Source organism: Prosopis cineraria, unplaced genomic scaffold (assembly GCF_029017545.1).
Source record: "Prosopis cineraria cultivar Desert tree isolate PC_DT_omini unplaced genomic scaffold, ASM2901754v1 PC1295, whole genome shotgun sequence".
NCBI classification, from domain to species: domain Eukaryota; kingdom Viridiplantae; phylum Streptophyta; class Magnoliopsida; order Fabales; family Fabaceae; genus Prosopis; species Prosopis cineraria.
This window is the reverse complement of record NW_026556620.1, coordinates 1-26,456: the sequence shown is the minus strand read 5'-3', so window position 1 is coordinate 26,456 and position 26,456 is coordinate 1. Positions and strand designations below refer to the sequence as shown.

At 30.7% G+C, this 26,456-nt stretch overlaps 2 protein-coding genes and 1 long non-coding RNA gene across 4 annotated transcripts; all 3 read left to right on the top strand.

Moving 5' to 3' along the window:
- The first annotated feature begins 2,741 nt into the window (after nucleotides 1–2,741).
- On the top strand, nucleotides 2,742–5,297 carry LOC129299781 (protein DUF642 L-GALACTONO-1,4-LACTONE-RESPONSIVE GENE 2-like). The gene is made up of 3 exons (XM_054938250.1): nucleotides 2,742–2,893; nucleotides 3,031–3,543; nucleotides 4,560–5,297. Exons 1-3 carry the CDS (start codon nucleotides 2,800–2,802, stop codon nucleotides 5,090–5,092), a joined length of 1,140 nt encoding a protein of 379 aa, XP_054794225.1. The 5' UTR covers nucleotides 2,742–2,799; the 3' UTR covers nucleotides 5,093–5,297.
- A 3,951-nt stretch (nucleotides 5,298–9,248) lies between these two features.
- Nucleotides 9,249–13,456, top strand: LOC129299782 (cytochrome c oxidase subunit 5b-1, mitochondrial-like). Of its 2 annotated transcripts, none has more exons than XM_054938251.1 (6): nucleotides 9,249–9,563; nucleotides 9,657–9,745; nucleotides 10,008–10,058; nucleotides 11,625–11,691; nucleotides 11,788–11,867; nucleotides 13,113–13,456. In XM_054938251.1, the coding sequence occupies exons 1-6, from the start codon at nucleotides 9,404–9,406 to the stop codon at nucleotides 13,176–13,178; spliced, it is 513 nt and encodes a 170-aa protein (XP_054794226.1). In that variant the 5' UTR covers nucleotides 9,249–9,403; the 3' UTR covers nucleotides 13,179–13,456. The 2 variants fall into 2 exon arrangements, with proteins under 2 accessions (XP_054794226.1, XP_054794227.1); XM_054938252.1 differs by having other exon boundaries at nucleotides 9,252–9,563; nucleotides 9,660–9,745.
- A 10,685-nt stretch (nucleotides 13,457–24,141) lies between these two features.
- LOC129299779 (uncharacterized) lies at nucleotides 24,142–26,456 on the top strand. The gene is made up of 5 exons (XR_008590633.1): nucleotides 24,142–24,281; nucleotides 24,569–25,004; nucleotides 25,174–25,288; nucleotides 26,255–26,291; nucleotides 26,434–26,456. It is a non-coding gene; the product is annotated as an uncharacterized LOC129299779 (long non-coding RNA).

The window sequence follows — 26,456 nt, the reverse complement described above, 5'->3', positions numbered from 1 at the left end:
ATTTGAGTACTCATTTTTGTGCAGTGTAATATCCAAGGTGGTTGGAAAAAAATATAAAAAGTATTAAAAATTGAACTAGTTAATATAGTGATTCAAGAGTTAATGATTCAATCGTATTTAAATCAAGATCAACTAAATTATAATTAAAATAATATAATGTAATTTATTTATATAAATATTTATACATAACCCTAAAAACTAAAAAGAGGACTGTTTAAATAAAAAAAATTAATCCGCAAGTAAATAAAATATTCATGTATAGACAAAATGAAATGAGCAACGCCACGTATTAGCATTCCTAACACAAGGAAGAGGGACCTTTGTTCCAAACACGAACAAGAGAAGAAAGCTAGGCGATGCGAATTATCACTAGGGAGATGAGGCTCTAGGATGCAATGGAGTACCGTATCCTTGTCGCAAGTATAGATATATATAGTCCAACAGAACATAATTATTAAAGTATAAATCCAATGTATGTGCTGATATATTTTTTTTTATCTTTTAATTTGAAATGACATTATATTTTTTTCTTTTTATCTTTTAACTTGAAATGATGTCATTTCAAGTTTATATTTAAAATGGAGAAAAAATATAAAAAATTTAACTCAATTGACTTATCCAAAACTCTTGACTAAACCAACCTGGGACTCATTTACTGGTTCGTGGCCACGCTACATTGAACTTTTTTTCTTTTTTTGATTCCATCGCTCGATATTCAAGAAAATTTGAAATTATTACCACCTCCTAATCAGACTAATATGAAAGGATTGTTATTATCAACAGTCACTTCACTGGCATCTCAAAAATACTTTTAGCATATTTATTTAACATAATTATATATCTTGAAACTTAAATTCGAGACTTCAAAATAAGTTAATTCAATTCTCACGATTAGTTGAACTAGACACCTTGGTTGAAATGAATTTTAATATCATAGTAAGATCAACCTTAAAATACAATGTAATAAGAAAAAAGTGGATGTAGTGTAAGGGCATGTTTGATTTGTGTTGTCATTTTTATTTTTAAAAACTGTTTTGTAATATAGTTTTAAAAATTATTTTTACGAACAAAATAAAATAAAAATCTATTTAGTTATGTTAATTTAAAAACAGATTTAAAATTAAAAAAGTAGATTGATAATGATGGTTATATGCAATTAATGATGGTGGTTTATGATAAAAATTAATCAAATTAATTGTAATTTTTAATAATCAAATATAGTGTGTTTTAAAAAATAAAATAAAAACAACTTGAAACTTACTTATTTAAAACAAAATATAACATGGAACTTCAAGTCATCGTATGCTCATTGTTTGAATCTAAAGCCACATGCACAAGTATCGCATGTGAATTTATCCATAATTGCTTCCTAATGTTCGTACAAAAACGAAGCTATATGGTTGATATTACGCCTAATTTAATGTCATATTCTTGATAACAATGCCATAAAGTTTATATTTATTGCCGACACTATTATTATAATTAGTCAAAAAATTAAATATAGAATTAAAAATCAGCAACTGTAAGAAAACACATGGACTACTGTACTTTATAAATAAATCTTATGGGCAGTCGGGCACCTCGCTGCCTTTCATTTCTTTGCATTAACTAACAAGAAGGTAATACGAAACAGCCTCGCATTGTCCGTTGGCCACACACACTTTCATCTTTAGATTCATTTAGTCTTATTTTACTTTTTTTTTTTGTTCTTATTTTACTTTGTTATTACATATTCTTTCATTCCTTATAATAAGGAAACTTATAAATAATAGATTGGTGATCAGCCAATGAGAAAAAGAGATTGGTGATCCTCAATACAAACATCTGGAGAAGTATTAATTAATTTTTCATTCTAATTTTCTAACTTTATTTCTATTTAAACTCATCAATTATAAGAGAGATTAATGAAATGTAAATTTAATTTTTTTTCTAAATATTGGTAAAATTAAAAATTTATTATTATTTTTAAATAGAGTTAATGATTTAACGACATCTATCTCCTTAATTCTTACAAAATATACTTCCTCCATGCAGTGTTATAAGACATCTCTCTTTTTGAGTATCATGTAAATCATTTTAGATTTTTTAAGGTATAATTAATATTTTTTTAATTGAAATGCTCTATTAAATAAGAATAAATATGGAAAGAGTGTGTAATTTTATAAATAATTAACTAACTCATTAATAATTTGATTCAATTGAAACTTAAAATGTCTTATAATTTTGATTAGTTGGACTGATAGAGTGAGTTATTTTGAATTTTTTAAGATATAATTAATAATTTTTTTAAAAAATGCCCTTAATTAGTGGAGGTAATTAATGAGGTTTTTTAATTGAGATATTATATTAAATAATGGCACAACAACAAAAATATATAATCTTAAATGTCATTAACTAATAATTAATTTATTAGAAACATAAATTAATCAACAATGCACTATAATTATGAAAAAATTTAGTATATAAAAATTAGAAATCAAACTCCAAAACAATAAATAAATCGCACTGATTATAAATCTTGTGAATAACATGGTTTATTTTTGTGCACGTATCAAAGAGAAAAATTTGTTAATATCCAAAACTTCTTCAAGGGAATTGCCAATTTTCCATCTTGCACATAAAAAATTAAGGATCCTTCCAGTGGCATTCTCATAATTTCATTTCAAACTCAGTGGCATTTGCATCTCCTAACTCAAATATAAACCATTGTCGCCCTCACCCCTTGATCTCCCCCACAACATTTCAATCTCTCTCTCTCTCTCTCTCTCTCTCTGCACTTTCATTAATTCAAGCCTGTTCATGATCAGTTTGATAAGCATCAGAATGCGGAAGCTTGAACTTCTATTGCTGCTACTCCTAGCAACGTGCCACACCATTTTTTCCATCCCTGACGGTAATTACCTCTAAATTCGATATTTATATACATGTTTCTGATCAAGGAGAAGCTCCCATGTTTCCCATGTGCTTGACAAATTACCCCAATGAAAGACTAATCACTATTTTTCTCTATCTTCTTCCTGCTACTTTCAGGTTTACTTCCCAATGGCAACTTCGAGCTTGGCCCTAAGCCATCACAACTGAAGGGCACTGTAGTCACAGCTCGCGACGCCATACCTGAATGGACCATTTCTGGTTTCGTTGAGTACATAAAAGCAGGCCAGAAACAAGGTGACATGGTGCTGCTTGTGCCCGAGGGAGCCTCTGCTGTTAGGCTTGGGAACGAAGCCTCCATAATGCAGAAGGTGAAGCTTGTCAAGGGAATGTTCTATTCCATAACGTTCAGTGCAGGTCGTACATGTGCACAAGAAGAGAAGATCAATGTGTCTGTGACTCCCACAAATGAAAAGAGGAACTGGGGTGTTTTTCCGATTCAGACAGTGCATAGTAGCTATGGATGGGATTTTTATGCCTGTGGGTTCAGAGCAGATAACTCAGATGTGGAGATTATGATTCATAATACTGGTGATGAGGAACATCCTGCTTGCGGACCCATTGTTGATTCTGTTGCCTTGGCGGTCTTGAACCATTCTAAGAGAACAAATGGTAAATTCTTTAACCAAAAAACTTAAGTATATACATGCATGCTTGCATCTGATCTTCATCATCAAGAATTTTATACAAAAGTTTAAAAATTAGAGTTGCAACTTGTTGGTGGGCCTTTTGAGTTTCATTTTTATGGCAGTGCTTTGATCCTTTAAAAGATCTTTTTTTTAAAAAAAAAAGGAAAAATAGCAATCAAGGGACTGTCAAAGGAAATTTATATCAATCAAAAATTAATTGTTATCAAAACCTGAATGGAAAACAAATATGAATATATTTTTTATTAATTTAGAATGAATTTTTGTTAAAATCTGAATGAATACTTGTTGATAAAAGACTAACTTAAATTAATGAGTATCTATTCAGGTTTTGACAATATGTAATTCTTGACTAATATAAATTTACACAAGCGATCCTTAATTGATATTTTTTCCAAAAAAATTATGTCAATGCATGTGTTATATTTTATCAAGTACAAAAATTGAGGGAGAATTTAATTGATAGGATAGATCTGTAAAGTAAGGGAGAGAAGGAAGGGGAAGAATCCAAAGAAAAAGAGAGAGGGAAGCAAAGTGGTTAAGTTCTCAGGACCTTATGCATATATATAATAACTTGCTTCCAAGGTCGTGAAGAAATTTAAGATCCAAACAGTTAAAAAAAATTCAGTGAACCTATGTTTATTGTCAAGTTTTGCAATAAATGAAAAAAGAAAAGGAAAAGACTTTTGACCTTCTTATGTATCCCACTGTCATGTTTTCATTTAGAAGAGATCACAATAAATATTTAAAAGTTAGTTACATCACAGCGATTTTCTCATTTTCCCTTTTCTTTTAAAAAATGATAACAAACACTCAAACACTTAAAAAATAACTTCTCGATTTAATTCTTCCACCACTGATTTTCTAATTAAGTTTAATTCATATAACTGACCTTATCCAATAGGATAAAACTTGTTATTGTATAATACACCGGTTTTTAACAATAGTTAACTGAATTGCTTGTTCTGTATTGTGGTCCAGAGAATTTGCTGAAAAATGGAGACTTTGAGGACGGTCCATATGTGTTCCCAAACGTTACAAATTGTGGGGTCTTGATCCCACCCAACATGGATGATCCTCACAGCCCATTACCAGGATGGATAATAGAGTCTCTCAAGTCTGTGAAGTACATAGACTCTGATCACTTCTTTGTGCCTAAGGGCAAAAGGGCCATTGAATTTGTTGCAGGGAGAGAGAGTGCCATTGCTCAAGTGGTCAGAACACAGACTGGCTGGATTTATGATCTGTCATTTGCTGTGGGTGATGCTAACAACGCTTGTGAAGGTTCCATGACAGTGGAGGCATTTGCAGGCAAAGAAACTGTGAAGGTTTCTTATGATTCTAAGGGAAAAGGAGGGTTTGTAAGAGGGAAGCTTCGGTTCAAGGCCGTGTCGTCTCGCACTCGCATCACATTCTTTAGCACATTCTACAGCATGAAGACTGATGGCTCGCTTTGTGGACCTGTTCTAGATGACGTCAAATTGTTGAGTGCTCATTATTTTAGACATCGTTGATTGAATTGATTCTGAGAATATAGTGAGCTTGTGCACTTTTAAAGGCTTATCAAATAGCTTGTTATAAATACATTAGTTACAGTCTTGACAGAGATAATCTTGTAATAATAGAGCCAAGAGAAGCGTTACTTTTGTGTGAGTTTTAAGTTTTATGTGCATTCATGTAATAAATGCAATACAGATGGTGGGTTTTTTCATAAGCAAATTTGTTCGGAAAGTTTTTCCCCTCTATGACTTGTTTATTTTTTTTATATTGTACTACTTAGTAATGTTATAAAAGTTACATTAAATTTTTAAAAAAATTAATCATTCAATCCCTATAGTTTTAATTCAGTTATAATTTGACCCTAAATTTTGACTCATTGTAACTTACTTCCTCCGTCCTTATATATAAGATGTTTTTAACCAAATCACGTAAACTAATAAAAGTTGATTATCTAGTTAAAAACACAACAATATTTTAATTTTGCTCCTAATTATTGTAAATAAAAAATAAATTTCTTTTTTAAAATAAATTAATTGGAGTACTTTTTTTCTCTTTCTAAGTTAATAAAAATATAAAAGTCCATTTATTAAAAATATGTTAACAACTATTTATATAAAAAAATGTTTTAGAAGACTTCTTATATATAGGAGTGGAGGAAGTAGTTTTTATAGTTTTAACTTGATTATAGCTCAATTCTTGAATATTACATTTTTCAATTCAGTCCCTTTAGTTTCAATCACTTAAATATTAATTTTTATAATTTAAAAAATAAAATTATAAAGATTAAATATATTTTAAAATTTTAATATTTATAAAGATTAAAAGGGTTTAATAATTTAAAATATTATTAATAAATTTTAACATAATTCTAATCTTTATAATTTTATTACTAACATTATAAATATTAAAAGTTCAAGATATTTTAAAATATTATGATTTTAGTTTTTTAATCTCTAAATATTATGAACATTTAAAGTTTAAAATATTTTTAATCTTTATAATTTTATTTTTTAAAATATAGAGATTAATATTTAATTAAATTAAATATAGGGACTAAATTGTAAGAAAATATAAATTATAATCGAGTTCAAATTATAAAACTAAGTTATAATAAATCAAAATTTAAGGATAAAATTATAATTAGGTTAAATTATAAAATTAATTTTTCCTAAATTTCCACAAATTATAATCTAATTGGAGATAATTAGAGAAGTGAGGATTATATTTTTTATATTAAGAATTAATGTTTAAGAATAGATTATTTTATCAAAATAACTTAAGTCTAGATATATCTTAAGATTTTTGTATTCATGATTCATCTTTTAATTTTTTTTATATGAGACTTTTGTTATTTTTAATAATGACAACTAGCTGACAAGATTTTATCTTATTTATACACTTAAAGTTCAAACCCAAAATAACTTACTGAGTTTATATTGTCTACTATCAGCAGCGGCTATAAGCTATACGCTCATTGGTACTTAAGTTCTGGCGTGCTTTTGGATACGAAAAAATTACAGGGGAAAAAATATTGGATGGTGAATTTATATATATATAGTCATGCGAGGACTCAAAATTGTTCCAACCGATGGTACCTTATATGAAGATATAATGAATTTAATCCCTTTAATTTTTGTTATAAGACAACTCTAACTATCTCATTCTAATTAAGAAGAGACAGTTAAATTATTAAATTTGTCTGGAAAATAAATTTTTAATTTTATCTCTATTTAAAAATAAAAATTTTCAAGTTTACATTATATTGTTTATGAGTTTAAACGGAAGTAATATTAAAAATATATAATTAATATCTCATAAGTAACTAAATTAAAGAATTCTAAAATACGCGATATTACCGAAGGGAGTGTATACTAGCGCTTATATAAATTACATTCTAAAAAGCCTTTTTACTCCTCTATAAATAACTTTATTTACTTTTTTCTCCAATACTCTTATTAATTATGTTGTAGAAATAAACATGCAACGAATAAATTATTAATAATTAAAATAAATTGATTCTAATTAGAAAATAATATTAAAAAGTATGGTAATATTTTTAACAATTTTAAATATTTTAATTATTATTTTTTAGTTGATGTGAAATAGTTAAAAGTGTATTTGAAAGGTAAAAGGGAGTTGATCACTGTTACCTACCTCATTAAAATTAAGAATAACAGTTAAAACAATTAAACTCGTTAAATTGTTATACGCCACAATTAAATGGGTAAACTTCTGCAATTAATTCAATAATCCTTAAGGTCATGTTTGATTACGAGAAAGAAATGGAATGGAATAGATTTAAAAAATAAAAGTAAAAATAAGATAATCAAAAGAAACAGTAAACTAAATTCATAAAGGAGAGAAATAATTTAGTTCATGAGGTTAAAAATTATGATTTATAAAATTTTTAAAGGGTGTAATGATTCTCACATTTATAGTATATATTAACAAGTTTTTATCATACTTACTATTACTATAAGGAGGAGAGATGATTTAGTTTATTTTTGTGTTGATATTTTTAATTCATTCTATTCCATTCCTTTTTAATAATTAAATGGGACCTAATTAACTTCAATAATCTCTCTAGGCGTGGGTGATGAAACTTATGTAGCATATTTATTAAAGGGCTTGAGTGAAAACAATACTAGTAATTTAATTTTTTATACATTCAGATCAATGGTTCATAATTTGGACCATTACAATTCTCTCTCAAGCTAAGTGCAGCATATTTTTTTAATTTTTAATGAAAAGAGACACATTAATTAAATAAAAAAATACACAAAGTACTTCAATACAAATACAAAAGATCTTTTCCTCTCATAAACCTCTACAATAAGGCAGGGTTGATAAAAATTGGTTTCCCTAGACATAAAAATGAAGCGAAGCATAATCACTTCATACAAAAGTAATCTCACCTAATCAACAGTGCTATAACTAGCTAAAAAATGAACGCAAAAAGTGCCATATATTTGAGATCAAGTATTTTGACCCTTGAGTCTTGAAATCATTAAGATAAGAACCGTTTCAGTATAGACATAATTTATGTTAAGTGATTTAACTAATGGTAGATTCCTTAGTGTAATACATTTTTAGTATTAGCAGTGATATTTGTATATTTTTTATGGCGATCAGTGATTATTGATCAAGGAATATTACGTGCATATCCCATTTTGAATGATATGCTCTGCCTATGTCCAATTGCCTCATAAGTTTAGTTTCATGGCCCTTCATATGATGCAAAAGATAGACCAGGAGGAGTGTAAAAAAATAATAAATTACAAGAGGAGAGAAAAATATTTAAGAATAATAATTAAAAACACTCAATATTCTCGCTTACCGTATTCCCTTTAGTACTTCACGGACTTGGATATATATGTTTTTCCATTAGTGTCATATAATTTTTATCAATCTTCTCCTCTTACACCCCGAAGGCACAAACCATGGAAAATGTCATTTGTTAAAAAAGAATATGCATATGAAGGAAGATTGATCGCATTTCATTTTTAAAGTTACGTTGTACGAATAAATTAAGAAAGATAATGAATACTTAACTTTTATTAAAATTTACTGTGTAATTCACTAAAATTCTCTCATATATAATAGTGTTTTAAATTAAACACTTCTTATTTATTATATAATTGATGGGTAAAATGGCCAAAAAAATTCTTGAAAACTTCAAGTGACAATTATTGTTAAATAAGGGTGTAAATTTTAATCTTGAGAAAGAGGATCTATTTGAGACACTACTACAAGTCATAGTTGGGACTATGGCGTTGAATAATGATAGAAAATGAAGAAGATTATGTTTTATTTGGAGAGGGGTATTTTTGAATTATCAAAATGTAGTAGGACGACAAAACTATACTCCTTCCTTCAATATCCCTACTTTAAGAAAGATGTGATAAATTTTCAAAGGAGGTTAAGAAATGCAATGATAAAATGAAAAAAGAAATTTAAAAATATTAAATTTTTTATATTTTAAATTAAGATTAACTAGCAAAAAATTTGCTTCTAGTTTGGATACGAGAGTAAAGAAAAAAACTAATTTTTCAAATAAATAAATAAACTGATTAAATTCACACATGAAGTCAACGACTCTCACGTGCGAGTCAACGCCAGAGCCGAGCCCAACTCGAGAGCTCACACATGTACCCACGCTACTACCCTTCGATTCCAGGGAGGATCGTCGCCGCCATTTTTTCCCCAAACGTAGTTGCTCCTCCATTTCTGAACTGTCTTCAATCTCCGTCTTCCAACAACTCCGCAGGGCGTGACCTGAGATCAGAAACCCTAAATCAGGGTACTTCAATAATTACATCTAAACCATGTGGCGGAGACTTGTCTCTTCTCACCTCAAATCCCTAGCTACACTCTCTGCTCCTCCTTCCCGATCTGCTCCCATCGCTGCCCGATTCACTCTCCACAATTCTTCCTGTCTTTCTCCATCGTCCTATTTCCTCAGCCGCCACTTCAGCACCGAGTCTGGTGGGCATTCTCTCTCTCTCTCTTTAATTTTTCGAATGGCCGTTTCTCCTTTTCTTAATTCCTTCTTTGCGTGATTTGACATTCTTGGATTAGTAGGGGATAATGTGGTTAAAAAGAAGGTTGAGGATGTAATGCCTATTGCTACTGGGCATGAGCGCGAGGAGCTTGAGGCCGAGCTTGAGGTGACTCCCTTCCTGTCTCTTTCCCATTGTTTCAAAAGACGTCACTGTTTATGGTTTGCTTGCTCTGTACTCAGAAAATGGTTCAAACATTGGTTGTAACTTATAATTTCATGGGGCGGTTTTGTGTCCCTGGATTTGTTAACAGATATTTTTTTTTTTCTGTTTTCGTTGGTAATTCGATATTGAGTTATCTGTAGAATTACTTTTTGTTTTTAAACTTTTGAGCAATGATTCTCTCCTTTTATCTGTCTGTTTTGTTTAGGGAAAGAAGCTTCTTGATATAGACTATCCCGAGGGTCCTTTTGGGACAAAGGTTAGTATTCAGTATTTATTGTGAACCGCTAATTCTGGTTTTATTGTAGCTTGTTGCCATGCCACTGACTTTGCACCCAAAAAGAAATTATGAAAACAATACTATGGATTCTTATAACTTTGTGTATTGAATCTTCAAATTTGTAATTTCCTATATATTTAGACGAATGAGTTATTTAGGTTTTAAATTTCTGTTTTTTATATTACCAAAAAATCTGTTTTTATTTTCTCCTTCCAACTATTTCCTCACAACTAGTCTAAATTAATTGTTGCACCTTGAAAATGCATGTGATGTTTGTATTACTGAACCTTTCTAATGAGATGCATTAAATTTCAATTAAAAAGCCTATGGTTTTAGTGTCTATTGATTCTCCAAGACGTTAGGTGTTAATCCAATGGTTGATTCTTTCTGGATAGCTATATAGCTGCACTTTAGTCTCTGAAGCCAGTATTGCACCTTCCTCGGCTAGGAGAATCCCTAAACGTAACATTTTAATCTTCTATTTCCATGCAATTTAAGACACCCCTAACTGGAATTTCAATGGCCCAGCTATTTATAAAATTATTTAATCTATGCATATCGTAATTTGTTTTTGCCCCTATGATAAAATATAGTTATTTTTTTTTATTAATGTATGATTAATGTACACGATTGTAGCAAGGTATTATGGAACCATTGATGCATGCATTTAGGTATAAATATTTCTTGAACGTGTCAATTCTGAATAAATTCAATTAACTAACTTTGAATAGTCATTTATCATTGGAAATGATATATAGCTACTTATCTGTTTATGGATATGTGCTTAAGAGTACAAATGGCAGCAAGTTAGTGTGAAACCGTTGTTGCATGTATTTAGATATAAATTCTTTTTGAGCTGATCCAATCTTCATAAATTCAATTAACTAACTTTGGTTAATCCTTTATCATTGGAAATGCTGATGTAGAATGATGGGAAGAAGATGTATGGATGGATATTTTTATATGTCTTAAATCTAGGTGTTAACAACTGACATCATGATCTTCATGGCATGTAATGAGCATGATGATGTTTATGCTGTACTTGTATCATAGCTTTCCATGGTTGTCATAGGAATTATGAGCAAGTCTATTTGATAAACGGTAATGCTGTATCACTTCTATATGCTCTATTGCAAAGAGAAAGGTTAAGCACAAGGCTGGAATGCTAATCAAGTGTTATAAACTGACCATAGAATTGTCTCTTTGCAGCATAAACTTAGGAACGAAAAGTTCCTCTTGACCTCTCTTACAAAGGGTTTGATGCCCGCCCTTATTTCATTGCCTATCAGATAGGTTCTGACTTCTGAGATTATCCAGGCTTCCTCTAGATTAATTGGCATATTAGGCTGCTAATCCTTTTCCTTTTCTTTTTCTTTTTTTTTTTTTGACAAACGGAGATGTCTCTTGTGAAATTCCTGTTTGTTGTTTCTTTCTGTCTTTGCTAAAAGTGGGAATATTACTTTCAGTTTTGTTTGACTTGTTAAATATAATGATTTGAAATATGTTTCATCAATATCTATTTTCATCATTTGCTTTGTTTCATAGGAAGCACCTGCTGTTGTAAGGTCTTACTATGACAAGAGAATAGTTGGATGCCCAGGAGGTGAAGGTGGTAGGTGCTTCTTATCTTCATGTCTCCTTTCACTGGTTGATAAAAAATAGTATTATCTGGTGATAGCATTGAGGTGAACAACTTGTTTGACTGCAGAGGATGAGCATGATGTAGTCTGGTTTTGGCTGGAGAAAGACAAGCCTCATGAATGTCCAGTTTGCTCTCAGTATTTTGTGGTAAGCTGGATTGACATATAATATATCTTCTAATATTATCCTTGATGACGTTTTGGAGTTAAGTATAGATTAAAAGATGCCTATTTATTAGCAAACTTGCTTGCACTTGTGCACATTTAGTGCATTCAACGGAATGAGATTGGATTTTTTTTTTTTAAAAAAGGGGAATTTGTAGATGACAAAAGTATTCTTTGCCCCTTAAAAATTTAATAAAAAGAGACGGTTGCTGTTAAGTAATGGTAATAGTAGTCATTTTGGTAAAAGGGGCAAGCCTGATAAGGGAATCTATTTTCTTCTACAAAATGGCTCCCTGAGGCCTGAGTGTCAAGTGCCAAGTGCCGCTGCTTACCTTGAGGTTAATAAACTTAGACTGCTTCTGTAATGTCTTTAGGGACTGTGAGTCCCTTTGACAGTTTCTCCAGGATCTGCTTGCCTTGCTTGGACTAGTAGTGTATCAGTCAAGTTCTTTTTCTTTTACGTTGATGACCCCTTGGTACTCATGTGGGTTTCGGTTTTGGTCACCGTAGATGATGAGGCAAAAGTCAACAACTTTCTGGCCTCATGTCGTACCGTATGGTAATAGCATCAACCTGATTTGAATTTGAATCAAATTTGTATTTAGCTTAAGACCAGCTCAAACCATATCTACTTATGCACTAACTGTGAAACAAGCCCATGAACCGTAAAGTTCACAAGTTAGGCTAAGCTTCTTAATCGATTAAAGTTCTTCCTGAATATGATATCTCTAATCCACTGCTTCTGTCGTTAATGACTTGAAGTATCAATTAGTTGGTGTCTAGTTCTGAGACATGATATTTGCCCACATTAAATACAATTATATTTACTGTACATAATAGCACCATCTAGTGGATTAACTTTTTGTACGTATACAATAAGGCGTTTGTGGTACCAGATTCCCTTTAAATGGTGAATTTATAACATCTTGTCTTATTAATATTATGGTTGCTTAGTGATTGGCGGAGGGTGTGACCTTAAAAATTGCTGCCAGCGGGCATTGGCCCTGTTGTCATGGGTTCAAATTTTGCTGTAAAGAACTTTTTACTTGAAGACCTCTTAAGAGAATAATACAATTCAGAATAAACTTTAACTAGAATTGTGTTGTCAGTTTTTTCAAAGAAAAAATTGTATGGTCGGTTTAGAATTCTAATAGGATTATCAATCTAGTGTTTTCAACGGGGTTCAGCTACACAATGACACTGATTATTCTACTTCGTACTTAAACAGCTTGAAGTGGTGGGACCTGGTGGACCACCTGATGGTCATGGCGATGATGAAGACGAACACCATTGATATCGTCGTGCAAATTTCGCTGTGGAATAAATTCTGGAAGGATGGAGACACAATGTTTAGCATACTTGGAAAGCCTTTAAAAATCTTGAGGCTTTCATGTTTTTTGTTTGTTTGTTTTTTATTGGTCTATACCCTCTGTGATCTGTCAACTTTTGAGAGAGAGGCTTTCTGTGATTATTCAGACACAGGCTGGTGCTATCAGGTCGTATTAGATGATCATTTGTGCGGTGCCAAATAATTGATAGCAACTCAATTCCATTTGAATTTTCGAACCTTCAGCTGCTTGTCACCTAAATTACGAAAGGAGCGAGAGGGAATCATTTTCAAGTGAAGCTGTCAGCGTAAGTTATCAATTTTTTTCAATATAAAAAAAGGAATTACTGATTCGGATTTATGTTTTTTAATTAGGACCTGTAATGTTTACATTATTTTTGTGGATGAATAATAAAATAGTTTTGGAGTGGTAAGTTCTTTCAGCAGAACTCGGCTCGTTGAAACAACTTGGGTTCACGAATTGGGCCCGCTTAAGAAATGTTGGTAAGTTGACTGGGCTGTTTGTTATCTGTTAAGAGCTGGTCTTTAGAAGATTGTGTCAAGCATTTTGTTACAACTCAATTCAATAGCTTTATTCAATAGGTCACTCTGGTGAAAGTACTAATTCAGCTACATCAACTTGATGATGCACATTTAAATTCCAGGTTATATGTGTATGAAGTATTGACCAAAAAAATAAATAAATACTATCAATTATTTTTGACCGAATCATTAATAGTTGATTCATCGTTGTATACAAGAAAACTCCGCCTATGTTTATAGCCGGTCTCAAGCCCGGGTAAAGGAGGAAGGTTGTGTTAGGCCATCAACAGCCAATGTAAAAATTTGTTGAATCTATCATGAACATGTACAATAGACGTTATAATGTTAATGCTAGGTCGTTGCCCGTAATTTATATTAAAGCCATACAAAATATATATGAGGGGATAAAAACTAGTATAAGAACGCCTAGTGGTCAAACAAAGGATTTTCCTATAAAGATTGGACTACATCAGGGATCATCTCTGAGTCCTTATTTGTTCAACTTGATTTTAAATGTTTTGACGGAACATATTCAAGAGGAAATCCCGAAATGTATGCTCTTCGCGGATGATATAGTTCTTATAGCAGAGACAAGAGAAGAGGTTAATTGCAAACTTGAGTTATGGAGGAGGACATTGGAGTCGAAAGGTTTTCGTCTGAGTAGAAGTAAGACGGAATATTTATATTGTAAATTTGGTAAAGGACTATTCGAAAATAATTTGGAGGTGAAATTGGGAGATCAAATTATACCTCAAGTGGAAAAGTTTAGATATTTGGGAGCCATTATTCAAAATGATGGCGAAATCAGTGGAGATATTTCACATAGAATTCAAGCTGGGTGGTTTAATTGGAGAAAAGCTAAAGGAGTTATTTGTGACCGTAAGGTGCCTAATAAACTTAAAGGAAAGTTTTATCGTACTGCTATCAGACCGACAATGTTATATAGTAGTGAATGCTAGGCTCTAACGGGACAGCAAGAGCATAAAGTTGGAGTAGCAGAGATGAGAATGTTACGATGGATGTGCGGACATACACGTAAAGATAAAATTCGAAATGAGCACATACGTGAAAAAGTGAGGGTGGCACCTATTGAGGAAAAAATGGTAGAAAATCGGTTGAGATGGTTTGGGCATGTACAAAGAAGACCAAGGGAGGCACCAGTGAGAAGAGTGGAATGTATAACTTTGAGTCCGATTAAGAGAGGTAGAGGAAGGCCTAAGAGAACACTCTTGGAAGTTGTTGAACGTGATCTCTTAATTAATAATATTTCTAAAAGCTTAATAAATGATAGAGCACAATGGCGTCTTGCAATCCATGTAGCCGACCCCACCTAGTGGGATAAAGGCTTGTTGTTGTTGTTGTTGTATCATTGTATACAAGAAGATTCCACTATTTTCGGCTATTTATGTTCAACTCTGTGCTTCAGATATCAGAGGCTTACATGAAATTAAATTTGGGGGGTTGTGAAAGTGGTACACGAAGGTTGTTAATGTGGGTTATGGGAATGGCAGCAGTTTCATCCACATCATATTAAAAACCTTTTCGCATCAATTTATATGGCTTTTTATCCTTAAAAATAGAATTTACAATTTCATGAATTGAATAACTTTTTAAATATTATCGCTTAAAAATTTAAAATAGAAATATAATTTAGCAGAACCTGAGTTTCACTGTCTATTAATGGTAAGACAAAAAAATCTTGTGCAAGCAATATAAGATGGAAACTCACTAAGTGGGTGACCATTATGTAACTTTCTGAGAAACTTCTAACACGGGTATAATAATCCCAAACAAGACGGGCGATGTTGACAAAAAGATAAGTTATTAAAATGACAATGAAAATGCTTTATTGAAAAAAAAACTAGTTGATGGGACGGAATTTATTTCATATGAAAATATATAGAAAATTAAAAAGGGGTAAACAGATACGTGTACACACATGAATTTTCTCCTCCTGTCCAGAAAAAGAATAGGCAAAGGAAGAATAAAAAAGTCTCCAGCCTCACATTCTTTTCTCCAAAAGAAGGAACAAAATGAAATGTTAAAAAAAAATAATGCATTGAAATATGCTGAAGCTGAAATGACAAGTGTATATATATAGATACATTCATATTCTCAGCTCCATTTCTGAACCCTTGAAATGCAATATGCATGACACTAATGAAATCTAAATCAAGCAAAGGTAATCAGAATAGAATAGATTCAATGAGAACATGTCCCAATCTTTCTAATATCGAAATTACAGAATTTTAAAAGATAGCAGCTTTCACTCTTTTTCAGATTGAAGGAATAGAGAAAGACAAATGTAAACCAAAAAGAGAAAAAAGATTAAGCGAATTTCAACACAACCCCTTACCAACCAATATTCCTTCTACATGAATCCCATTTTCTTCCATACATATTTAATTTGCCTTTTCATGTATGCATGTATTTGGTGTATTCTTGCTTAGGTTTAATCATATTAAATCCTAACTCTAGTTGACAAGTCAAACCAATACCGATGAGGCCATGAATCAGTCTCCCAAGCAGTCCCATCAAGAGCTTTGGACAGAATTGGTCATATTGAATTTTATTTTCCTTTTCTCTCATTGTTAAATCTGAAACCATATCGTTGAGTTTTTTTAAAAATAATAGTCTGTTGAATTACTGCTTTAGTAACTCTATTTTGTTGAATTAGGTGTGGTTTATATATGAATATTCCATTTACTTATGGATTAATATCTTTTTTATTTAAATATTACTCTTCTCGGGGGTAATATTACTAACTCGCTGAATTTGGAGTTCAATGTACAGGAAAATAGGATTTAAAAATTTTGAAGGTCCAATTAGAATAATCTAGAAACCTAGAGACTTTTAATGACAGTGTGAATCCCATTGTCTCGTAATCTGGCAAGAATTTTTTTTTTTTTTGGGTCTTGTAAGATAACAGTGTCACCTCCATGATAATAATTTCTTTTCTTTGGAAAAATTCAAAAGAGGAAAATAACCAAAAAAATTATTCAAGATGCATAGGTAGTTTTTTCGATCCTATTCATAAGTTATTTCTACTAACTTTATCAATATTCGATGAAAGTATAAGGAATAAGAGTAAATGAAATTTTAAATATAATCCTCAAATAAAAAGTAAAAAGTAAATCAATCATCTAATATTATTTTTTATCTTTATCTCTCTTACTTTTTTAAAGTAATTTGAAAATTTTAAACTGAAATAAAATAATCTTATCAACAAATGACTTATAAAATGAATCAAATTATAATTTTTAAAAATAATTTATATATTGAATTGGAGGAGTAAGGGTTAAGATAGAAGTTTTTCAAAATGCTGTGTATTAGATAATCTTCTGTCGAGTTCTGGATATATGTCAAATTAATATAATTAATTAAGAGAATATGACTATTAAGGGGATTTGACTAGACGAGTACCTTATAATGCAAGGGTTGAAAAATATAGGAAGATTAAAAAGAAATAATAATGAAAATCTTGATTCCTCACGTTTAATTCAATTATTAATTTAATTTTTAAAATTTAATCTTTATTAATTAATTTTTTAAAACATAACCATATGCTATTAGTGTTTATTGTGTGGCTTATGATTTCCAAAGAATTTTATTTTATATATTTATAAATCATGCAATTTTTTTATAGATTTTATTTTATTGTGCACATATGTCTTCCTAGTTCCTACTACAAATAATCATGTTCAAGATACAATTATATTTCTTGGTTCGTCACATTGTAAATGATTAGTTCTTCTTATTAGACTTAATTTCATTAATTTAAAATTCATATATATTAAAAAACTCCTCTAAAGAGATGTTTTCATTTAACTTTTTTTTTTTAACTTTTAAATCATCTACAATCCTATGACAAATTCGGGCATAAACTGGGAGTCCTAATGAAAAGTCAAAACATTATTTGCCTACCAAATAGTTAAATTTTAGGGGGGGAAAAACAGCCACTCTCAAGCTGGTATTCAAATCTTTTTCTTCCTTTTAGAATTAATTCACAACAAATGTTGCCTCATAAATACTTTAGAAAAGTCAACATCAATATAATTATAATCCATCCATTTTTCCAAATAGAGCATCCAGAGAAATAAATGTTGAAGTGTTTCAAGTTGAAACAGATCCTCAGTATAGCTAAGTAATATAGCCTATGGGAAGCCAATCAAGTGATTAACATTGTATAATTATTATTTATCACCTTTTTTTTTCGGTCATTAGAATGTGATGAGTAAACATAAAAGTACAATATATACATGAGTTCAAAGGGGATCATCATTTGTGTTTGACTTTAAATGATGAGTTTAAAGAGGTTGCTTTAGTAAATTGTTGTAATGATCGATAGATCAACTCTAACATCAAAACAATTTTGAAACTTTGGTAGCAATAATCAAATTAACTCTGCTTTTTAGCAACTGGCTCAACTCATCATGATTGGATCATTTTTCTTTTTCTCTTTACTTTTACTTCAAAAGAAGGTTGCTCTTAATAATTATTGTCGCATTCATAAAGTTTCAATAATTATTGTCGTATTCATAAAGCTTCATTAATTTGAATTTTTAGGATTGTGCTGTTCTTCCTAGAGTCTTTATATTCATTTATATATAAGTTAATTTTTAGAAGCAATTGATGATCTTTTTTTTTTATAAGTAATTATTAGATAAAAAGATACTCTATTAATTACTTTCTTCTAATTTTACACTTTTCCAATTTTTCATGAGTATATTAAAAGTTTATATATGAGTAAAAAGTGAATATGATACATTTAACAAAAGTAAATTATTTTTTCTCATTTTTAGACTATATCAATAATTTAATTATCTCTTTTTAATCTGGATAAGGTGGTTGCAAGTTGTTTATTATTTATGGAAGTAGAAGGTTAAGAAAAAGTTGCCGGTTAAGAGTAAATGAGCAAAAATATTTAAAAAACTGTCAGTTATAAATATTTAATAGTTTAAAGTGAGAAAAAAGTACATGAATGTTTATGAAATTAGTTTTTTAATGTATTTGTAATTAAATTATTAAAAGTCAATGATGTTGATTGTTAAGCTATGAATATGAAATTTAACAATTTGATCATAGATATATTAAAAAAATAACTTTATTAACATTCATACATTTTTCCTTACTTTAAGTTACTATATATAATCTGATGAATGTACTTATCATATTTTTGCCCAAGTCGGCATTTCCCCTGAAACCTATTATAAAAAGAAAATATGTCTTGTCAATGTTACTAAAATTGGCGGTGGGGCGGGGGAGGAATGCGTCCCATCAAAATTTGATCTCAATATTTTTATAGTTAATATTATGATGGATTTCATGACATGAATAATATAGCATTAATGACAACGAAGCTTGAGGATGGTAATCATGAGTGTGGTGACATAAAAGGAGCTCAAAGCGAGGAGCGAGGAGCCCAATACTTTCAATCCAATATGCCTAAAGACCTTTTATAATATATTAGAGATCCAATGACAAGAGCTCGAACTAAAGTTATAAAGCAAGCTTATTTAGTCTTGTGCAAGAAGTTCAAGAGCTTGGAGGGCATTGGGGCACTCGTCTTAAGCCTAAAGGAGAGCATCTATATGTGTATAATATGCTTAAGATCCAATCTATGAAGAGTCAAACCCAAGAGATGCAAAACTTAGCCTAATGTAAAGAAAATTACAAGTTGAGCCTCTTGCAAGCAAGGAGGCATGAAACCCTAGTGAAGAAGTCAAGGATAGCATGATTTTAAATCCTTTATGATCCCTTGATTGTCTCCTAAATTGTTTCCTATTTTAATGGTCCTTGGATTTGACTTCCTTTCTTAAGGAGCAAGATTAGTCTTAATTTTCTATTTTAAGTCTAGTCAAAGATTAAGATTAATTATATTATTAATTTTTAAGTTTTGTAATCTCATAATTTTAGGATCACATCTCCTAAATTATGTGGCTGAATATTTTCTCATTATTTTATATTATTTCTCCTTTTAGTATTAGGAAATTAGAGTTTTAATTTTAAGAAATAATCTGCTCTATGAGCCTATATAAATTAGATATGCTCTCTCTTGTAAACGAAAGAGAAGTTGAATGAAATTATTCATTTTAGAGTTTATAACTCTTGTGAGCCTCAGTGCTTTGTGGTGGCATCCCGTGTGAGAAATAAACGTGATTAAGAGCATGATCAACTCTTGTGATGTCTTCGAAGGTTGAGGTTTCTAGAGGTAGGTGCTCTAGAGAATCTTATTCTTAATCATTATCCCATTTTTTATTTCTCTTTCTTTCTTTATGTTTGTCATAAATTTCATCCCTTTCTTTTTGTTCTTGTGTTTTTATTGTGTTTCAGGGTTTTGTCCTTAAACTAGCACGATGTTGCTTCCGCATCCCCTATCATATTACCTATTACTTGTTCTTTTCATTTTTTTAAAAGCAATTACTTGTTTTTTGAAGGCAAATGCTCCAAATTAAAACTATTAACCGATTTAGTTCCTTAATTAAGATTTAAGAGTGACATTTTGGCTCAAAAGTGTTGTGTGTGTGTGTGTGTGTGTGTTAGACACACAAAAGATTAAGGATGAAGGTAAATAATTCCCTAGCAATTGTAAAATTTTCTTTTTTTCTTTTGCCCTGCGATGGCACTCCAATATTACTTATTTGTACAATGACATGGATATTGAAATTTAGAAAAGTTTTTTCCTCCCCATGCTCACTCTTCCACATAAGCTAATACGATAAATAAAGAGCAAAATGTTCCAAAAACACTTATTTTATTTTTTATTTATTATATTAATATATCAATGATAGTTTGATAGCTAAATGGAGAGTTACATACTTGTATGAATTAGGCACAAAATTGTTGCTTTAATGTGAAAAATATTCTTTTTGCTGTGAACAATTTGGACAAAAACAGTGAAAAGATATCATATTTTAATTTAAAAATTTAAAATTCAAGTTTATAGATTTTTTTGTTTTATTATATATATATATTAGTTCAATTTCATCGAAAGTAAAACTTTTCACATTGGTTTAGATATACACTTAACTTAATAATCTTAATAATGAAAAACCTTTTCCCGTTCTACCAAGAGTGTCTTCAACAATAAAAATTAATCTCAATAAACCATTCTTAATTAAGTTTTCTCTCTCTCTCTCTCTATAAGAATTTGAAAACAGTAATATATATATATATATATTCGTAGTCATCACAAGGGGGCTAAAATTGAAAGACATGTAATAAAGTTTGCATAAATTTCTTAAGAGTGAAAACATATAAAAAAGAATTTGAAAACTCATGGGAGAGGGTCATGGCCAACCTCCACTGCTACATAAAGTTTGTGAATCGAACCCTACTTCTCGATCGCATCACTCACATCAGCTAGAGTTTTAGCGACTAGCAACTTAAAGATTCTCATGGCTAGATTTCAGCTTTTTGATGTGAATTAATATTAATATCGATTAATCAAATAGTTGATTATGTGGATTCATATCACTGTGTAATATAAAATTCACAGGAGGATGAATGGCTTTTATAATTTAAAAGCATTAGATGGTTTTCCTTCAACCTAAACCGTTTCATTATTAACTGACGTTAATATCAAACATTTCTTGATTTATATGTACTCTGATAAAAAAAATATAAGGTATTTTTTAAGGGGTTAGATGTTAAAACAATATTTTTAGTATTTCAATACATGATCATTACTTTTTTTTTTTCAAAAGTGCTTCTAATAAATAAACCACGTTATATTTACTTTAGAATAAAATAACTTATTAAATAAAACACCTTATTAAGAGGGTAATATTCGATTAAAAATACTTCATATTTTTAAATGGAATGAGTATATTATCACATACATGCAAGGACAGAATTAAAAAATTTTGTTTCGAGGGGCCAAAATAACAAAGTATATATAATAATCAAAAGAAAATTAAATCTATATATATCACTAACATAACATAAATATTTTAACCTATATATTTATACTCAATTTTACATATAATATATATATATATATATATATTCATTTTTAAAGTTTTGTTCATTAATTTTTCATGGCATAAGAATAATTAATTATCATGTTTATGATAAAATTTTTAAAATTTCCTTCTCAATATAAACTATAATTAAATTGATGAATATTTTATCTTCCCCATAAGTATTAAATAATTTAAATGCATTATTAAAATTTTAAGTTTTATTTAATATAAAAACTCTATTACTTATTTATTGAATTTATTATTTAATTCTTTCAATTGATATGTTCTTCATTTAATATATTTTGAGATTTTTGTTGCAATGCTTTATGAAGTTTGTTAGTAATGATTCTTATACTTTCTTTTATCAAATATAAAATAAAAATAAAATAAAATAATATCAATACTTTAAGAGCAACCGTAATATTATCTTGTTAAAAATAAATAAATTTTATGACAATTGTATTTTCAAACTACTACAATAATTGGACAATATATGTGTAAAAGACTACTGTAAAATTGAAATGAAAATTTCATTTAATATTTCAAGATTTTTTATAATATGTCAACTTAAAAGGTCAAAAATATATAATCCTACATTTAATTAAGAAAAAATTAAAAAGTTAGAAGACCATAATCCTTGCTAGACCCTACCTCCAACCCTATGCACGTGCACGCAACTGATATAAGTGATTTTTATACATAAAAAACTTACTGATTTTAAGAATAATCTCAATCTTACATTGATATAAATAAAGCAACTTGAGTTGATATTAAATTTAATTGGGAATGTACTAAATTACAATAAATTATATAATTTGGTACTAAAATTCATGTAACATATGAGAAACTCACCCTCCTAAAACAAAAATGCAAATAATACGTTTGCTTGCTTGTTTAACTTAAAACATTTTAAAGCATTCGATGTGATATATAATTCGATGTGTCTAATTTTCTTTTCTAATTTATCTATTTTAATTAATCTCCACTTAACTATTAATTTTTTTTTCTTTCTTCTTTTCCCCAAAAGGGATATATAGTGCTAAAAGCATACGTTGTCTGCTCGTAAATAAACGCACCAATTTGTATCTATGCAATGGTGTGACTTGGAGAGCTATATACATTCTTTCTCTATACATATTGATTGTGGAGCGCATCAAAGCAGTCGACAAACAAAACCATAAAGTTTCCCTAACTTCTCCTTAATTTTCGGACCTTAATTAGATGCTTAATCACTATTAACTAGTCAACCAATCAAAACTCGCCAAGTCACCCACATGTCTCAAGTTTAAGTCAACCGGATAATAATAATGTCCATGCTGCTTTTGTTTTGCTTCCTATAGCACTGTCTGTCTTATTATAAAACTAAACCCTAAATTCTTACATCTTTTAATGCAAGAAGATCTCCTTCCTAAGATCTTGAAATCTCCCAAAAATCTTTACTCTTAAAAGAACCATCCTTTTTCAACTTTCCCATTTATTTATTGTTAATCTCACATTAATCTATGTTTCGATATCAATGAGTTTGTAATATTAAGATTTCATCTAATCATCAAAAGCTTCAAAACATCATGCTTTTCTCTGGTTTCCAAATAGGACCTATTACAATAATCATGGCAATGCTTTTTAAGGTTTCAAACACAGCATTATTAAAGCATATCATTTGCGAGAATAATCAGAAGAAAGTAAATAATAATTGAGAATCAAAGTTATTTACTTTACTTCAAATGGGACCTTTCTCATGTTCTAGTCTAAATATGATCATTCACTGAACCACTTAACAGGGGGGGGACCATCAAAACTACATACATACATACACATATATAAGTCATCATCCATAAGAAGAGAAAACAGATAAACTCGTGAAACCATTTTGAAGTTTCCAAGCAATCTGCAATAAATGGTTCAGCTGATGTACAGATGGACTCATTCCCTTTATTTCAGTGATTCTGAATTATCTGAAACTGTTTTTTTCCCTCTTTTGAATTTTATCTTGTTGAGGCTGCTACGTGGGATGTAGGCCTTTTCACTTTTATCATAAAAATTAGAGAATGGCTATTATACTGTGAGAATCAAAGCTGCGAATGTCTGCACAACTTGGGGACTCTAAAATAGGGAAATTTTATTATAAATCAAATAAAGAGAAGATGGGCAGTGGGATATATTCAAGTTGGAGTCCACTAAAGCTATATCTAGCACACACCAGAAAAGGTGTGCAGCTATCTGCTAATAAATTACAATGCTGATTTGATAAATATTGGACTTTGGTTATGCTTAAAAAGATTCCAAAATATGGAAAATAATAATAATATTTAGCCGTTATGTTTCACAAGCATTGGGTTTAAACTTTAAAAGGTTTTTCCTTTTTTTCTTGTCCCTATGCTTAGGAGGAGAGGTCTAGCATTTGTACTTATATGAAGTTTCTCACGAGTATGAACAAACAAAACTTTTCACATAGTGGGGTTTGAGCAATGAGCTAAGTGGCAAGCAAGAAAGCAAGAGAGAGGAAAGTTAGAGTGAAAAGCTCACACGCTTTCTTCTTGTCAATTCTAAATTGGAAATCCAGGTTACTGAGAGCTTAATTGTTATCAACTTATCATCCATCAAAGTAGAGAAATAAGGAGGAAATTCCTAGAAGAAGCATACTTTCGCTTTCCAAACAATCACAAGTTTAATTTATTTTGCTCTGGTTTTCCCTTTTGTCCTATAAAACTTTTTTCTTTTTTATGTCTGAGGCTAATGGGCATCCATCAATCATGCAGAAATTATAAACAAATGATTGTAGGAAAATATATATATATGCATAAATATTTTCATTTATCGCAAACTGAGGTTATTCTTTCTTGTTTTCAGTAATATTCTTCGGTTGCTGTTTCTGGGGTTTGCTTTATGTTCTGGCCACTGCCCTCAGCATAGATTCCTGTGTGTGTGTGTGTGTGTGTGTGTGTGTCTGAGAGAGAGGAGGGGGGGGAGACCTCTCTCCTAGCTGGGAAGCTTGTGAGCGGATGAATGTGCTCTTCTCTGCTAGGATTCCCTCAAAAAGGCTTTCTGCTTTTGTCTCTATCCTTACCTTTCCTTTTCACAGATGCTCTTCTAGGCGGTTTTTAGGTGCAGTATCCATACACGCTATTCATACACACAGCTTCCTTATTCACACGTTCTGTATAAAGGGACATCACCATTCTGCATCTTCTTCATTGCAATATTGCAATAACTAGGTGGAGTGCTTCCAAGTTCCAACACTTCGCAACAGGGAAAATGAGCTATGCACATTCTCAAATGGGCTCTGGTTGGTTCTATACTTCACTGTCTTCTACCTGTTTGTGCTATGTCCTGTGTTATACAATCTTTTCCTCTGTTTTTGTGAGCCGCACGGCGGATCTTCTTAAACTGTACAAGCTATCTTTAAAATTCACACATGTAATTGAGTTTTAGCTTTTCTGGCTTGAAAATTGCAGGTAGTAGAACTGCTGGAAGAAGTTTTGAGTTTGGGAAGACACATGTGGTGAGGCCCAAAGGAAAACACCAAGCTACTATTGTTTGGCTGCATGGTCTTGGTGATAATGGTTTGAGGTATGGAACTATGTCTTCACTTTTGTTATATGCCTTCCTCACGTTGCCATGACTATTAGTCACTCATTCTCCTTAACGTTGTTTATTGACGTTCCTGTACTCCTCGGGGTCTATTTATTTCTCAATCATTTGTTTTTGTTGTATTTTGTTTCTTTAATTTGTTATCCTTCGTATTCATGTTCACCATGGTATGTGAGGGATCAAGAAGTTGATAGCTTTGAGATAAGTAAATTCAATTAGTAATATTCGGTTAGAGATGAAAATAAATTTATGCTCTACATCTAGAACTCACTTCTTTTATTCCAATAAAAAAGTTGATTATATTCTTGTTCTTGTTGTGTATTGCCTCTTTCTTTGAATCAAGTACATCACTCGTACATGGATGATAAAACTTTTGTGACTCTGAAAATTTTTTGACAAGTCGTTCCAAACTTGGGCTTCCTTATGCTTAATGATTTGTCTCTTCCTGCTCAGATTCTAGATGGAACAAATCCTGTAGGACAAAGTTGTGGAATATATTGTGAACTGGTATAATATGATTTTAATTGCTGGATGTTCGACTTCTAGGAGCATGCACTAAGTTCTCAGTTGGGGACCACTTGCTCATATGCTTCTCTGCCCCACTGAGAAACTAGGCATGACTTTTTTGCTGAAGAACCTCAGCAACATTTACGTTCCAGAAGTATGCTATTAATTTACTGTGATCACAAAAAACAGATTGAATTTGAACATTTTAGTGTATGGTTTAGTTATGCTGGACAACTTTAACCAGTACACTTGTGGTTTCATGCTAGCTGTCTTCTTTAGAAATAGATCCTTGTAACGTCTCATATAAAACATTCAGAAAAGCTAAAATTGCTTCTTCTTCTTCTTTTGGAATAGTGATGATCTTTTCAAGCGCTTGGTAAATGGCAGAAGATTTACAAGTAGCCTGAGATTCTGATTTTGAGCTTTGTTTCTTTGCAGTTCATCTCAACTGCTGGAATCCCTTCCACTGCCAAACGTAAGAATTTTCATGCCTTGACTTGTTTTGGAGCTTGTCTGGCTTGATGATTCTACACAAACATTCTCATCTTCAGCTAATATATTTTTGACAAGTCTTAGATGCTATCATATGAAGTTTCTTATGATCTGATATGATGCAGATAAAATGGATTTGCCCCACCGC

Coding starts and splice junctions, on each gene's coding strand:
- LOC129299782 (XM_054938251.1), top strand. CDS start 9,404: ATGTGGCGGAGACTTGTCTCTTCTCACCTCAAATCCCTAGCTACACTC. Junction 9,564..9,656: donor CCACTTCAGCACCGAGTCTG/GTGGGCATTCTC, acceptor TTCTTGGATTAG/TAGGGGATAATGTGGTTAAA. Junction 11,868..13,112: donor TTTGCTCTCAGTATTTTGTG/GTAAGCTGGATT, acceptor GTACTTAAACAG/CTTGAAGTGGTGGGACCTGG.
- LOC129299781 (XM_054938250.1), top strand. CDS start 2,800: ATGATCAGTTTGATAAGCATCAGAATGCGGAAGCTTGAACTTCTATTG. Junction 2,894..3,030: donor CATTTTTTCCATCCCTGACG/GTAATTACCTCT, acceptor TGCTACTTTCAG/GTTTACTTCCCAATGGCAAC. Junction 3,544..4,559: donor CCATTCTAAGAGAACAAATG/GTAAATTCTTTA, acceptor ATTGTGGTCCAG/AGAATTTGCTGAAAAATGGA.